The 15658-nt window shown below is 50.4% G+C and overlaps 2 protein-coding genes across 13 annotated transcripts in view; one reads left to right on the top strand and one right to left on the bottom strand.

Annotated features, from left to right (window-relative positions):
• The window catches only part of LOC100680401, a 221883-nt gene extending 210433 nt beyond the window's left edge, over positions 1 to 11450 (bottom strand). Inside the window, exon 1 of one of the 3 annotated variants that reach the window (XM_032599896.1) lies at positions 11347 to 11450. The gene's annotated coding sequence lies outside the window, so the exon portion shown is untranslated. The remainder of the gene's footprint in view (positions 1 to 11346) is intronic. The other 2 variants (XM_032599897.1, XM_008213378.2) reach the window with 2 other exon arrangements.
• LOC100123314 (serine/threonine-protein kinase MARK2-like) overlaps positions 1 to 15658 on the top strand; it is a 366766-nt gene that overhangs the window by 66622 nt on the left and 284486 nt on the right. For 7 of the 10 annotated variants that reach the window (XR_004344939.1, XM_031928582.1, XM_031928581.1 and 4 more), the window contains exon 1: positions 11434 to 12065. Coding sequence is in view for 9 of the 10 variants with exons in the window: in XM_031928582.1 (XP_031784442.1) it covers positions 11451 to 12065 (615 nt within the window). In the remaining variant the exon portion in view is untranslated. Of the gene's footprint in view, positions 1 to 11328; positions 12066 to 15658 lie in introns of those variants that run through there. The other 3 variants (XM_031928585.1, XM_031928584.1, XM_016985133.3) reach the window with 2 other exon arrangements.

Below are 15658 nucleotides of genomic sequence, written 5' to 3'. Positions count from 1 at the left end.
ATTGCTTCATCACGGAGACGGATTTCGGCTCGATGGGAAAAATTGCATCATTTCGTTTCGGTTTTGTCGTCGCGCGCGCGCGCGGTTGAACGTCCTCGTTGATATTTTAATGGATTTTATTCAAAATGTGAGGCCTTCGACCGATCGGTTAACGACCGAAAATTAGTTGCATTCCGCTAGGAAACAAGTGTGCCACATTGCCGATGCAAACGAGCGATGACGACTTTTTATGTCACTTTACCTCATCGGAAATAACGCCAGCCGAATAATTCGCAGTAAATATTCTCTCGACTATATAACATTTACTTCTGCGAATAATCACGATGATTTATTCAATTTATAAAGTCCTAAATCTCCATGGCTATATAGCCCATCACAAAAGCCCAGCGGCTTTCATCGATAATACATCAAAACGTTTATAGCACTCGCGCCGATAAGCGATTAAAGCGCGTGCAATGAATAAATATGATCTACGCCGATCGCGCGGCCAGCGTCACACTCTACTGCAATATATAGCCAGGCGGGTTCGCTGCACTGCGGAGCACTCGCATCGGCGGGGTTGCGAGTTTTTGCTCGATTATTAACTATTCGATAACGAGACGCGCGCGTTCTATTAACCTATCATTCGATTAACGGCGACTCGTTTGCTTTAATTGATGCGCCGGCGATCGGCCGTACAATTAAACGCGTTACACTTTTGTCGATGCGACGTGCGTATTTCATGCGCGGTAACGGTCCATTAGCCGCTTTCGATGATGCAGGTGTTTACTAACTGGCCGTTGCTGCGGGGTTACGTCGATCCAGGTATTTCATATGCACGTGTCACGGACATCGAAGAGATTCTGTACACTCGGCTGCTGTTGGCTTACGTTTGTGCAAATGTCTGAGATCAAAGCGTTCTCGTACTAGGAGAGTAAATTAAACAGATGCATCGAGCACTTGTTCTGTGCAAACTTTCACTCTCTTTTCTCGAAATTTCCCCGGCGCGACTGTAGGCGAAGCCGCAAAAAAGGAGTAGCCGAAGCGCTTCTTAGCATAATTTAAATTGCATTGACATCGTTATTATTCCGCGATGAATCACCGCTCGGCAACAATTACGCGGGCCGCTTTATACACGGGCTCGACTATTCCAGCGATTCATCATCGAGCGTCGCGCGCGCGAGGAATGATTTCTTGCGCGTATACTTCCTCTCCTCCGCTAATTGTCTTCATTAGGTAGTCCGCCGAGCGCGTCTTCATCTTTCTTCGCTTCGCTCTTTCTGCTTCTTCTCCGCTCGCTCAGCGGGAGGAAGAGTCGCTCGTAAATATTCGAGCCGGTAATTATTTGCGAGAGAGAGAGAGAGAGAGAGAGAGAGAGAGAGAGAGAGAGAGAGAGAGAGACGGCTGTCGGACCAGATGCTCCCCGACGATGAAGATCTAGGCGCGGATTCATCATCGAATTCTTTGCCGCGCGAATTTCGAGAAAGGGGTGATCGTCCATCCGGGTATAAGTATGCGAAGATAAGGACCGCGGATGTCCGAGTACGTATTCCCTTTGATTACGTATTCCGAGCGATGAATCGATACACGCTTCGATGTAATGAAAGAAAGTCAGCTATAGAGCCGTGAATAATACAGGACACGTAAATAAATTTACCGCCAGGCCTTAGATCCATGCACTATTATCGAGCAATGTCGATCATACATTGCGTAATGATAACTCTGCTGTGTATAACCATATTCTTCCTGCTGATAAAACGCTTACGGATTTTACGAGGGATAGAGACAGAGCTATGGATTCCAGCGGTTAACGCGCTCCTACGAGGAATAAAACGCGATCAGCGCGCAACGATTACTTATTCCAACCAGCGGTTTGCCCCCATCGCATAGTGATCTGCGAATATTCCAGATCGGACTTTGACGTTGCGTCGGAAATTGCGGTAAACAATCGATACAACGAAGAGGAAAGCGTGTCTATAGAAAGAGCGCGTCGGAGCGCCGTTACACATATTTATCGGGAAACATTCATCGCTCGCCTCTCTCGCGGAGCCATTATGATAAATACGTTGTTGTACAGAGCTGTTACTGCACATACACGCGTGCGAGACATATTGGTACGCGTAATAGACTGAATCGTTTCGCCGGTAAACGCATCATTAATAACGAGTCATTAGATTGGCTGTACTTGTACGCGCGCGGACAAGTAGCTCCGCATTAGGACGAGCGCGCGCGCCCGTGTAATCAATGACGCACGCGAGCTGAGAGTAACGGATTCGACTCCACTTTTTTCTTCAACCTCCGAGCCGACCAGTCGCGCGCGGCGCTCTAATTTACTAATTTGTTATGTTGAGCATTGTAATTTATAAGCGGCGAGTCGATCGAACATTAGTTTACAGCTACATCGCCGTAATTACGTCCAGACGCGTGTGCCACTGCAATTTTCGCGCAAATCAAACCGGCCGAATGTTGAAACAACGCCGCTGACACGCATGGCCAGTAGCAGCGAGGCGAGAGGAGCAGATAAGAAGCCCATACGTCAGGCGCTGAGCAATTCTGAGGGACTGATGCTCCGGCAGCTAATCTCGGCCATGCGTCCGAGGATTAAGAGCTCTCGGATTGACTTCGCAGCGCGCAATTACCGCGCTGAAATTCCTAAAGGGCCGGTAATTTCTCGCCTAATCCCCGGGCCTCCTCCCTGACAGATGTGCCGCGATAAATTCTTCGGATTCGTTTAAAACGGCCGCTTTGATTCGACGCCCTCTCTCCCGACTCTTGTTTCTCGAACGCGGCGATGATGGATACGGTTATTAGCCGCGGCTTTCGCGCACTTATTAAAAATTCAGAAGAAGCGGTGGCAGACCGAGTCGCCTCCATAAAAGCGGTCCACGCGTAATCTAATCGCGCGGCTTTATCTGCATCGCAATTCAGAGAATTGTTTGTCGTCAATTTCCTGCCGGCAACGAGAGCGGCCGGCATTAAAATATATGCATATTATATTAATTCGGACCTACACGCTGTACACACACGTACGCGTGGCACACTGGGCTCAGCGTGTGTGCGGCGGTCGTTGCCACCCGCGCGCGCGCACGCGATAGCGTCGGGGCACACGAGGCGAATATTATGCTCTTGTATTTCATATTAAGCGACGCGGACGCAAATGGAACGTAAGACGCGTATTTGTAAGGGAAAGGCCTCGCCGTATATTAACGGCGATGCTCGAAAATTACGCGAAATCGACGCAGGCACCGCGCGCTAACCATGAAGTTTAATTGCAGTGTAAGGCGAATGTACAGCGCATCGACAGCGGATGAGGTGAATATTTCACAACGTAATAGCCGCTGAATAGTTGATACTACTTTGAAAGAGCGCCACGCGAGGTATTGGACTTCGCGCCTCGATATACTTAAACAACGGCAGAGCGCTTTTTCAATCATCGCTCGGAATTTGCGCGACAAAAAGCTCGTGGAAGTCGAGGCGCAACTAAGCGATCTGCCGGACACGGGCAAGTGCAACGAGCAAGCGAGCGTATCTTTTGCGCGCTCGCGTAAGCGCGTACGAGCAAGTGCGGCGCTTTGATTGAAACAAAGGAAGCCCGAGAGAGACTAAACTGCGTCGCGCGCTCGCGCGATATATGGGCCGCGAAGATTCCCGCGGCGGCTGATTTATCGCTCGGTTCGAGGGTAATCGGAAAAATCGATGCGGCCGCTACTACGTAGCAGATGAGGCATTAGAATATGTACGCGCGCGCACGACGAGAGAAAAGAGTGAATTATCGCGCTGGACGTCAGTCTCGTGAGTCAGATTATTAATTACGCTCTCCTTTTTTTATCGCGCTGTGTGCGCCGCTTATCTAATATCGGAAAATTGTTTCTTTGTGCCAAAGTTTTTGTTATGGTTTAGCCGCAGCAGTATCCGATTTTTAATAACATCGCGACGATGAGTAACCTCCTGCCGATGTTTGCACATCGCAAACGAGCTCGCTCGGCTAATTTATAAGACAGGATTTTTTCCCTCTCGCGGTGCCGAGAGATTGATGTACACACAATCCTTTTTTTCTGATTATTTTGAGACGCATCGGTTGCCCGAGAAACGCTCGTGTCCTTGAGCGCGTTGAAAGCATAACATAAACAATAAACGTATATACTTGTAATATTGTGACTAACAGGCGTATAGCTGGGCGTATCGCGTTACCCGCGCCGTGTCATCACATGTGGATATAGAGCAAAGTGCAAGACGCAATTACGGTGAGTTTATCTTTTTCCCCGTGAATCATCGCCGCCGCGCCGTATATCTGGGTTTATAGGACTCGCACACTCCTGTGTTTTGCTTCGTATCTTTGTCCACTCTTTCGCTTTTTTATCTCGCCTCTTCTATTTTTAATCCGCTGCGCGTTGTATCGTTGTTGAATAATTTGTTCAGCTCTCTCTCCGCGTCTTCCTTTTTCCTGTCTAACTTCGCGATGATAGAGCCAACTCTGCCTACACGTAGCTCCTCTATCATTAGCATTCACCTATGCAGTTACAAAACTTTCCTGCGCTCTGCCCCCTTTAGTTCTTCTTCCACATTTTCTTCCGTATCATTCCAACTTTCCAGCTTCTTTCATCGAACGCGAGTTAAACCAGGTATTCATTATACATATAGTCGTGCTCTCGAATCACCTACTTCTTTTCCAGAGAATCCCAGAGACTGGTACGATCTCCGATCGACATTCATGGCACATCAGTACCGAGGCCTCTCTTTCGTTTTGCCACCTCAACGTGCGCCGCGTTCGCACCGGCAGCAATTATAGGCGTCCGCGAGAGTCGGTTTCCCCCTACCCCCCCCCCCCTCTTTCTCTATTCCGAGACGGGCGACGCACGCGAGCTACTCATTTGAATTTTGCATGAGAAACGCGCCCCTTCGCAGCTCGCTTCACCGATTCACGCTTTTTCAGCCCGATACGTTTTCGTAATTATTCAGCAGATAGGAACTCTACCTCTAACAGATGCTATATAGCTTGGGTTCACTTGGCCGTCTACTCTCGCTTAATTGATATCGATGCGTTTCGAGTCGCGATCTTCGCTTTCTGCTTTGGGCTTTCGGCTCCGAGAACCTGTTCTCGCTTTGTCAGTGTTGGTTAATGTAATGACACCTGGATTACGCGTCGTTATGCGTTTATCCTTAAATTGCAACGCGCGGCATTATGCGCAGTCGGGAGAGGCAGTAATACTCCATATTCCGTAATAAACGTGTTAGTTTGTTCGATAGGCGAGAATAATTTATTCCGAGAGAGCCGGCGTAATCGTCGTATGTACACCTTCCCACGCAAATGCGGGAATGAAAATCTCGAAAAGCACTCGGCGCGTATACGAATTTCTAACTTCCGACGGATGATCCACTTCTTCGCCAGCTGTCCCACTAGCGCGCATTTTAATAAACTAGGCTCTCTCGATCGAGCGCGTGCTCTAATGCAGGCCGCGCAAACGTGCCGATAAGACGAAAACAAAGCGGCGATAGTGGTTTCGCTGAGAAGTCACATCTCGGCTGCGTTGGCTGCTTTTTCCATTACTTAATCAGAAAAGCCTCCCGATAATACTCGAATTTCACGTGCGACACGTGTCGGCAGCTAGTTCGGCACTTTTTCAGAATCGCTTACCGCACTGCACTCGTGCGCTGTACTATTTTTACCGTTACGAGGCTGCCGAGGCTGAACTTGTTAAACTGACTTTTAAATCTACATTATCGAGAGCTATAGTCGGAGACTGGAGGCTTTGAAACATAGATACTGGTTATTTCGAGATTGATTAATCTACTTTTGAGTACTCCAGACACCTGGTTGAAGTAGCCGCGCGCGCGCGCGATTTGAAATTGAAATGACGCTTCTTATACGCGCAGTTTTTTGTCGCTGCAATTTACAATGTTTTACGAGGAGATTTAAATAGAGACTGACTGAATATTTAGCAACAATTTCTCGATCGATGGATTCCCGATTAGAATCGAGCGAGGAAAAAAGATCGATAAAAACGGCATAGCGCTTCAGAATAAACCGTTGCGTTAACTCGATGCTTATTCGAAGTAACCGTTATTGAAATATTGTTTCAATGAAATAAAAACTCGTTAATCTTGCCGCGGACAGATTTTCTTTCCTGAGCGGTGAGTTTTCGAATAAAAAATCTATTCGGTGATTAACGTTGATTCCAAAGACGTCATCCGCCTCATGTGCCCGTGATGCTGTTATGTCACAGCGCGCAGTGAAAAATGCAATTCGAGAGATTTCCTTGCTATAAAATTTCAGATCATTTTTAAAAAAATTCCCCCAATCTCATTCCAAAAAAAGTCGTTTCCTTCCGCTGTTCAGCTTCCCGCAACAGCGCACGGACGAGCTCAATATACGCGTGTGCAGGAACGAGGATAATTCGCGATTCCATAGCGATCGCGGCTGCGAATCGATTCCAGCGGATTCGACATGCTCGCGTGCGTGCGCGCCGCTATTTTTCCTCGAGCGCGCGCTTAACCAGTCATGACGATTTAATGATTTTGCCATTTTCGGGCGCTTCGAGAGAGGTAGATGGATAGAGAAGCGCAGCCGCGCATACAACGTCAGTAGGTTTATTGCCCGATCACTCTCCGAGTAATTACTCGCCGCGCTGTGTTTCGCCTGCGTCAATCAAAGCGATATAGAGGCGCGATCGCACCGAGCAAAGATAATAAATCACGAAGCCAACGGCTAATGTTTAGCAATTAACGAGACACCCCCCCTCTCTCTCTCCTCGCTTTTTCACCTCTATACCCGGCGATTTGCGCCATTGGCACATTGTTTGCGCAAAGACAGGCTTTTTTCTTCGTGCATACGTGTATTTGTTTAATTATTTAATTCGCGATGATGGATACTCGCGCGCTTGCGCAAACTCCGCGCGCACAACGACTGCCGCTCGAAAGCGTGAGCGATTAGTCGAATTAGCCGGCATTATGTATTCGGCTTGCAAAATACGCGCTTTTGGCTGCAATCGAGCTAATGAGGCTTCTCGGAACTGATTAGCGCGCTTTGTCACAATCTTCCGAGCGCGGCGGAATACACCCCGAATCGGCGAATGGTAAAAAAGTGCCCACTCACCGCCAGAAGAAACGACGCTAACGCGCGACACGCGGTTACGGCATTATGAAAATGGATCGGGGCCATTTACGATCGTTATAATTTATGATCGCGCGTAACCCTGCAGGTGAGGCCGGCTCGCGCTTATACATATTGCATAGGCACATAAGTAGCTGTATTCCCGCCTCCCCCGCGATCGGTTTGTTTTCTTTCGTGTCATGGCTCAGTTCGGCGACAAACGCAAACACAACACGTGGATCTGCTTCTTCTTCTTATACCTACACTGAAAAATTCATGGCTACGAATGTCTACACAATGTACGGACTTTCTATTCTGATGCATGCGCAACATCTGTTATCGCGGGAAATTCGCCGGGGTGAAGAAACGATCGGTCAGCGCGCTTATGAAGCAGTGAAGCTTACAAAACGATATTGATTTACGAGTACAGCACTGCGCGAGGAAGTGAAAATCGCTGCGTCTGGCTTGCCCGCACTCCGCGGCGATTAATAAACAAACCTATCGTTCGGTCATCGATACATCGGCGGCGCTATCGGCGCGTGCGATCTGCCCGATTTATCAAACTCCCACGTACAGCACGCGTTTCCCCGCGGACGGGAGAAAACAGAGCGCGCGACAAGACAGGACGTGTATAGCACATAATTCGAGCGGGAGGGAAACGCACAAGCGCGGCATTGTGCGATACGGCTGCGCGGGAAAGAGCCTCGATATTTTCGTTCGCCGCAATACGACATTATTCAGCGAGCCGGGCAGGAGAACAGAGGCCCCGTTGTCCGCGCGACTCGAGAAATTATCGAGACCTGTCAAAACACTCGTAGCTGTATATACCTATAGCCTCTTATCGACTCGCGCGCGTATATGACACGGCCCGGAGACGCGAGCTTGTATAATATCGCCGGACTTATTGAGGCGCGAGAGGAAGTGGATTAATGGAAGGCAGAGCGGGCGAGTAGGCGACGCGACGGAGGCTATTTTTCAAATTGCTGTTTGCTCAGCTTTCTCGGCCTGGAAAGAAAAAAAGATAAGCAAACACATCGCGCGCGTTGGGAAAGTCGCTGCGAGCTCACTCTCTCGCAATCACAGAAATTATCGACAATTCAGAGCCTCCGAAACGTCAAACAGTTATTTGCCCCCGAGCGAGCAAACTCCTGGCGAGCGTTCCACTTACCGCTCGCTCGATTCCAGGGATTTGGCGCCGCCGCGCGAGCTCAAAAGCTGGAGATTCTATAATTTCGCTCGTGGAGAGAGAAGCGTCGCCGCGCGCACAGTAGGGATTTTCACGCTAGCCGCGTACTTATACGCGCGGCCTCTCGTAATAATCCTAATTGTATTTGCGCCGCGACCTACGACCATTTGAAATTCAAATTTCCCGCGCGCGCACGCGAGTCAAAGCGCGCTCGGCGTGAATTTATCGAGGCTCTCGCGCAAATACTACTTCTTCGCTATTATTGCGCGTATACCTTATGTACAGAAGCGAGAGAGAGAGAGAGAGAGAGAGAGAGAGAGAGAGAGAGAGAGAGAGAGAGAGAAAAAGAAACCAACGACCCTCCGCTTGCACCTCGCGCTAATTGCGAAAAGTAAGCAAGTTTCGCGACTTTTTCGCCGTTAGATCAGCCGCACGTGCTCTCGGTTAATTGCCGAGTTGCGCCGTCAGTATTAACGAAGCGGCGAAAAGCGCGCAGGCTACGCTCGTGGCTATAATCTTCTATTACGGCTGGACCAAGGCCACAAAGCGCTCTGACTCAGGCACACTATACGGCTCACGCGGAGAACAGCTGTTTGTTGTAAAGCAGCGCCGACTGCGATATCCGCGCGCGCGCGCGCGCGACGCGTATACGCGTGTATGCATATGCGAGATAGCGGCTTCCTGGTGGCCTCGGCCGCTGCAGTTTCGCTCTCTGCTCCCTTTCCGTTGCTCCGTGCGCACCTCCAATCCTCCCGCGCGCCTTTTCTTCTCTTCTCTTATTTTTCAGTCGAGCGTTATTACGCGGCAGTTTATTGCGCGGCGCGTAACGTACCGGGAAAAGTCGTGTGGCTATCTTTTGAAACAAAGTACATGACGAATTTCTATAATTGTGCGAGGCTTTTTAGCGTGCGCATAAACGACTCGACGTCATAATTAGTTTATTGAGAAACCGTAATGGATTACTCCTTAAACGCTGTCGACGGCGTTTCCCAACGGATTTTCTCGAAGAGAAAAAAAAACGACTCCGACGTCTCTGATGCCACCCTATCGAGGAAAAGGCGCGTTTGGCAATCGCGCATTATAATAACTCGCGTACGCGCGGCACTGCCCTGCCATTATCGTCCTCTCCAGGTTCTTTTCTCCTCTGCGCGGCGCAAGGACGAGCTGCGCGTCTCTCTCCGCGACGCGTTTTTATCGCCTCGCTTCTCTCGCACACGTACGCGCGCCAGGCTATTACGCGATCTTTCACTCTCGGTACTTATAGGCTTTCACTCTCGCTTTCTCTGCCGAACGCGTGTGGCTCGCTTTTATGTGTATTCAAATTACATGTGTACTCAAACGTTATTACGCTGCGCGAGCGCGAGTTATCAAACGGGAAGGTATACGCGCGAGCGCGAGCAGGCTTTATTTGGATGCTACTTAATTCCAGCTTATTGTCCGCCGCCGCCGCAAAACGCCTCTAATGCCAGTAATGATCGGGAGTAGTCGGGACGAAGCGCCGCGCGAGAAAGTGCCGTATACTAATGCAGCTCTCGCGAGAGCAAGTGTAGTAAGTACAAAGTTGCATTCCTTTTTCTCTCTCCCTCGCGGAACAAGAGTTTAATCTCGCTTACTGCGCGCTAAAACTATTATAATGACAATTATGTGGTGGTATCCCGTAGAGATGTTCAATTAAAAGAATCCAGCAACGCGCGGGCGACACAGTTTCAAAGTGGCGTTAGAAAACGACGCACACACACACACACACACACACACACACACTCGAGACAGTCTGATAACAGACAAGCTTTTCAAGAGGCCGCGCGGCTTTGTCCGTCCGCGTGCTCGAGCGGCGAGTCACATTCGCGCGCGCTATTTTCGAAGCTGGCGTGATTGCACTTGCGCTTCTGTCGGAATTGCGCCATTAGAACCTGATTTTCTCCACGATCTCGGGATGCTCGAGTTGCTCGAGCATTCGTCGAGTATACGAAATATCGGTGGTAAATATCGTTGAATAATAATTTCGAAAGTCGAGAAAACCGAGAAAAAATAGCCGCACTCTGTTATTTCGAGAGGTAAAGGCGCTCGGTAAACATGATATTCACTTAAAAATCGACGCGGCAGAAAACGCAGATAAAAAATAATTAAGGAGATGTTCCGAAGGTCGTAATAATTACGTAGTTACACTTGCTCGGGCCTTAAAAATAGCTCTTATACATTTAAGTATACGCGTTCCCTTAATTTATGAAGGCTCGCGAGCGCACACGCGTAAACGGATATAAATACGGTTTGAGAATTTCGTTAAAACTCCGGAGGGCGGCTGTTCCACATATTTGCGCAGTTCCCGCGGCAGTTCCGTTTATTTTCCTCCTCTTTTTTCCCGCCTCCTTCTCCGCTGCGTCGTCCTCGTGGTCGTTTTTTTTTCCGAGCAAAAACGCCGAGCCGCACAGCGTGAAAGAGCTGCGTGTAAGAGCAGCGGCAGCGGAGTATACAAGAAATATTGTTACGCACATTCGTGGAGCACATGCCCGGCACATGCATCAGGCGCCGATTTGGTTGGCTAATATCCGTGTGGCACACACAGAGAGCAGTCTCTTTTTCTCTAGCCTCTCGCGGGACATAACGCAATACGGCGAGTGTGTAAGGGCACATTAACAGCGCGTTGGTTTCACTTTTTTCCCGGGATTTGTCCTAAATCGATCGAGGCGCGTAGCACACTTTTCAAGAGCCGCTAAGTATTACACATACACATCGGACAAACGGTCTCAGTCTCTCGAGATTATACCGACTTCGATATGCCCCGTGCGCCTTATAATATGACTCATGCGTATTTTAATAATCCATCCCGTGCCTCGCGAGAAGCCTGGCCGGGCTTACGAAAAAAACAATGAAGCTATTTAGGCCTTGCATACTTAACCTAAATTGGACTTTTTTTTTCACGCAGCCCTGCCTCGCGTGTTTTCCTTGCAGGCGTTAAACGGTTCTTGTCGATTAAAATATCGTTCAATTTTTTCTCACGGCGCGCAATTCTCTGTTCAATTTTGTGACATATTCGATGTGAACGCAATTTTCCTACCCGCATTCAATTTTCCAATACGTGAACTCACCTTACCTGCACAATCCGGAGAGCAACCTCTCGTGCACCGCCCGATATCAGCGCCTCGTCAGAAGTCGATTATCCAGCGATTGAATTTCACACACGAATCACTGTCACAAATGTCCAGAGTCCTCCCGAAAACACCGAAACCCGCGCGCTCTTTTGTCACTCCGCCACCTTCCGCCCGATGTGTGGCGCGGCTTCTTCTCCTCTTCCCCTCCCACCGCCCCGCGACGCGACGCCAAAACGACCGTTATTTTCGCGCCAGCGGCCGAGCGATCACCTCCGTCTCCCGAGAGTCCCGACTTACTTTATCGCTCCCGAGCGCGTCCCGGAAGTCAGTGCAACAGTGTCGGTGTGTTTTCGATAGTTTTGACACGCGTCGCGAGAAAAATCCGCGAAAAGGGGGCGCGGCCGTCGAGAATTTGGCGCCAGCCGGAAGTGACCGCCGGGCGCCGCCGTCCCACCGCGGCGCAGTTTTCGCGGGACTCGGGAGAGCGAGAGGAGACGCGGAGAGGAAGAGAAGTGTTGAGCTGTCTTTATCTATTCGTGCAGTCGAAATGACGAGGCCACTGATGGAGGTGACGACGAGGACGAGCTACGCCAGCCACCAGCAGCAGGCCGTCCAGAGGATGCGCTTGGTCAGCGTAGGGAACTACGAGATGACGAGGCTTCTGGGCAGGGGCAACTTCGCCAGGGTCGTCGAGGCCGTGCACAGCGTCCTCAAAGCAAAGGTATGTTTTTGGGCTCGACGTTTTGCGTTCGACGCGCGCATGGGAATATTGGGAATTGGCCCGTTGCGTAAACTCCAATTTCGAGGTTATATATCGTCTCAGCGATCGCTTGTGCTGACATTTTCGCGAGCATCGCGACTACCTATATACTTATAGATGCATTGTCGCAACGAAGCTTTTTCGTCGCGTCCACGCTTTTTTGTCGGTAAAACAGCGTGAAATCGTAACGACGCCGCGGGGCTCGGCGATCCGCGTCTCTCCTCATCCATGCGAAAAATTGCAAATCAACTAACCTAAGCCTGCTCGCGCGCGTGTACGAGCCGGACAAAAAATGTAATCTCTCGGTGATCTTAAAATTCTCGGCTAACGTATACCGCGAGATCGTGTAAAATGCATTGGCGACGGCCTTGTGCACACACGTACGCAGCGGGCACGAAAAAATGCCGACACAATGATTACATGATGTAACCGTGACTTAATCCCATTCGAATAGATCGGAAAGGAAACTCTTGTATTACGTCCGCGCGCGGGAATAGTATAATGCAGATGGAAACATGTCGCCCGCGCGCTCGGCCCGTATTATTCATGACGCGCCTGACAGTCAATCAATTTTGAAAGTGCAAAAACGTCCGTCGCGCGCGGCCGGCGTCGTAAAAACGTGGAATTCTTCCTTCGCGGAAGAATGGCGTGGGTGACGCGTTTTTTCTCTCGGAGGACGATTTATGCGGCTGATCTCATGCGATTGTGTGTGTGTGTGTGTGCGCGCGCGCGCGGAAAAAAGCGACGTCGTGTAATCTCGCGCGTTGACGAAAACTGGAAAATTTTTCGATGTCGACGATGCTGATCCAGAGGTTAATACACGTGTCGCGGCGGCTATTTTTTAGGTTATTTTTTACTCAACGTCACGAAAGTATGTAATACCGATTACCCGGACTTTGATGTATCAGCACGAAGCAACAAACGAGCGGACTTGGCCCGGTTGGCCCGACCCCTCCGCGCATTATTAATCATTGCCCTCTTATAAAATCAAAAATCCCCGAGTGCAGCAGTGCCTCAACGACGCGTGTGATTGATTCCGAAATCTCGAGGCATCGAATGAAAAATTAATAAACCGTATCACAACAGCGAAAAACGCAGCGTGATTGATCGTCGATCTCTCACCCGCGCAGCGACGGCCCTTGAGAAAAAGAGAAGCAGCAAGCATGAGCCGCCGGGGCATTGTCCAAATTAAATCGTTCCGCAGCGCGACATCGGATTACCGCATCGGCTGCTGCGCGCGCGGAGCCCCTTTATAAACAATGCTCGCGCGCGTACGCGAGCGCAGAGGACAGTAGGAAGCTCTTTTGTGGTCTCCTCTGAAGTGCTCCGCTTTTCTTTTGGTTTTTCCGCTGCAGCTTACCTGCGCGCTTATACACGAGGCGGCTCTCGAGTTCTACCTTCGGCGGCCGGTGGAGCTCTCTCGTGTGTGAACGAATTCGTCACGACGTGCCGGTATCTCTCTCTTTCTATCTCCTCGAGCCCCATTGAGGAGGAGAGCGCGCGTGTATCTAGTTGCCCAGGCGAGTATTGCGTTTCGCCTCATAAATTACCGACGGCCGCGCGGCTCTGAAAGGAGCTGCTGCTGCCGGGAGAGCCGGAGAGCGAGAAAAAATAGCGTACACGGTAATTATTGTTATGGCTTGTCCCCCTGCAGTTCTAGGAGAGACTCGGAGAGGACACGCACACGAGGGAGGTCCGGCGCTGATGCTGCGCTTGTAATGCGCCATGATGGGCCCCTCGTAAAACCTACGAACTCGGCTGTTGTTTTTTTGTCCCTCACTTCTTTCGCTGCTGCCGCTGCCGCTTCTTGTTTGGGGGAGGTCCTCCTCGGCTTTTTTGTGTCTTTTGCGGCTGGTACACCGGATCGATGACGTCGATGCAAGACGGATGGGGGGAAGCAGGCTCGCTCGGGTTTTCTGCGAGTCGGCAGAAAAGTGTTTGTTTTGATGTGCCGCGCGCTCGACCCATTTGTACTCGGGCACTTTATTCTCCATTTTTCAACGAGTTGTTACTTGTTTTGAACGCGCTCGGTTCGTGGGGATACACTACAGGTCGGATCTCGTTCGATTGCGCTCTAGTGAAAGCCTTTAATATTTTTATGACTGGCAAAGTAGGCTACGCTCGATGACTCACGCGATGATTTTGCAACGCTAATGTAGACACAGAACTGCAAACTCATTAGTTGATCCTGAACCCTGTGCAATGCCTTCTAAAAGCATATTTACAAGTACGTTATTTTCAGCGCGCGGAATAAATAACGCGGGTACACGATAAAAAAGTCCCGCGCGCGTAAAAGCAACGACGCACCACCACAAAGAGCGGCGGCGGCGGCAAACCGGCATTAGTCATCGGCCGCGCGCGCTGCACCGGAGCGAAACAATAGTCTCATCCCGACCCTGATTGCACCTGCGGCATTTCCCTATTAAAAAATCATTTAGCCCGCAATCGCGCTCGTCGACTTCCTGAAATGCAATATGTCAGGGATCGCGATGAGAGAGAGCGTGGCGACGTTTCACGACTGCAGAGAAGCGTGTAGCGCGACGAGGCCGATTAAAGGACCCGCAGCAGCAGCAGCAGCGCGATTACGTTATTGCAAGGATGCGCACGACCTTCCGCGGAGAACAATAGAGCGATTGCTACCGGCAGAGCGAGCGCTATCGTGCGGGAGCCCGATAAGGCGCTCGTTATCGCCAGGCAGAAGCGTGTGTATTGCATCGGAGCGAGAGAGTGAGAGACAACAGCCGGAGCGTCCAGCGGCAGCGCGTTACGCGATTGAAAACGAGGGCAACCCTTTGCTCGCCTATCTCGCTTTTTGCGTGCGACGACGACGCTTTTTGCGACGCGCGCACTTAAAACTGCAGCCCGGGGTATTGCGACATCGAGCGTTGCGCGCTATGACGAGTGCGCACTTCTGATTAATGCCGCCGCCGCCCGTCCCTCGCTTGCGCGATTCCCTGCAGCACTCCTCTCTCGCTTGATAAATCGCTCTCTCTCTCTCTCTCTCTCTCTCTCTCTCTCTCTCTCTCTTTCTCTCTCTCTCTCTCTCTCTCTCTCTCTCTTCTCTCTCCGCGGTATCGGCTTTGCTTAATTGCCGCTGTCGTGGCTTTTTGTTTCCTAGGTCAGTTGTACTGCGTAGTAAACTCTGCGGTCGATTAAATTTTTACGCCGAGCAGAAAGACTCGACTTATCAGCTGCCCCGCGGCGGCGCGGAGTGTGTCGTAACTCGTTCGCCCGGTGATCCGCTCATCAATCAGCTGACTCCGATATAATTGATAGAAAAGCGACTCGACTAACCGCGCGAAATAGGGACACTTGGGCTCGCTTGTAATAGCGCCGCGATATTGCGTGAGAGGATGCGAGTGCGCGTTGAATCGCGAGCGACGAGGTTAAAAAATTCTTTTGTCGAACCACCGGTTGAAAGGGCTACGGCAAGAATCCCAAATTTCAATTGTCGCGTCAGTTTTTCATGCAAATCGCGCGAGGCAAATGTCCGCGCTCGCGCATTACGTATGCGATCCCGAGGATGATTTCCCTCCGCATCAAACCATATCGGG

This window comes from Nasonia vitripennis, chromosome 4, assembly GCF_009193385.2.
Source record: "Nasonia vitripennis strain AsymCx chromosome 4, Nvit_psr_1.1, whole genome shotgun sequence".
NCBI classification, from domain to species: domain Eukaryota; kingdom Metazoa; phylum Arthropoda; class Insecta; order Hymenoptera; family Pteromalidae; genus Nasonia; species Nasonia vitripennis.
Note: the sequence above shows the minus strand (reverse complement) of the source record. Positions and strands in the feature narration are given on the sequence as shown.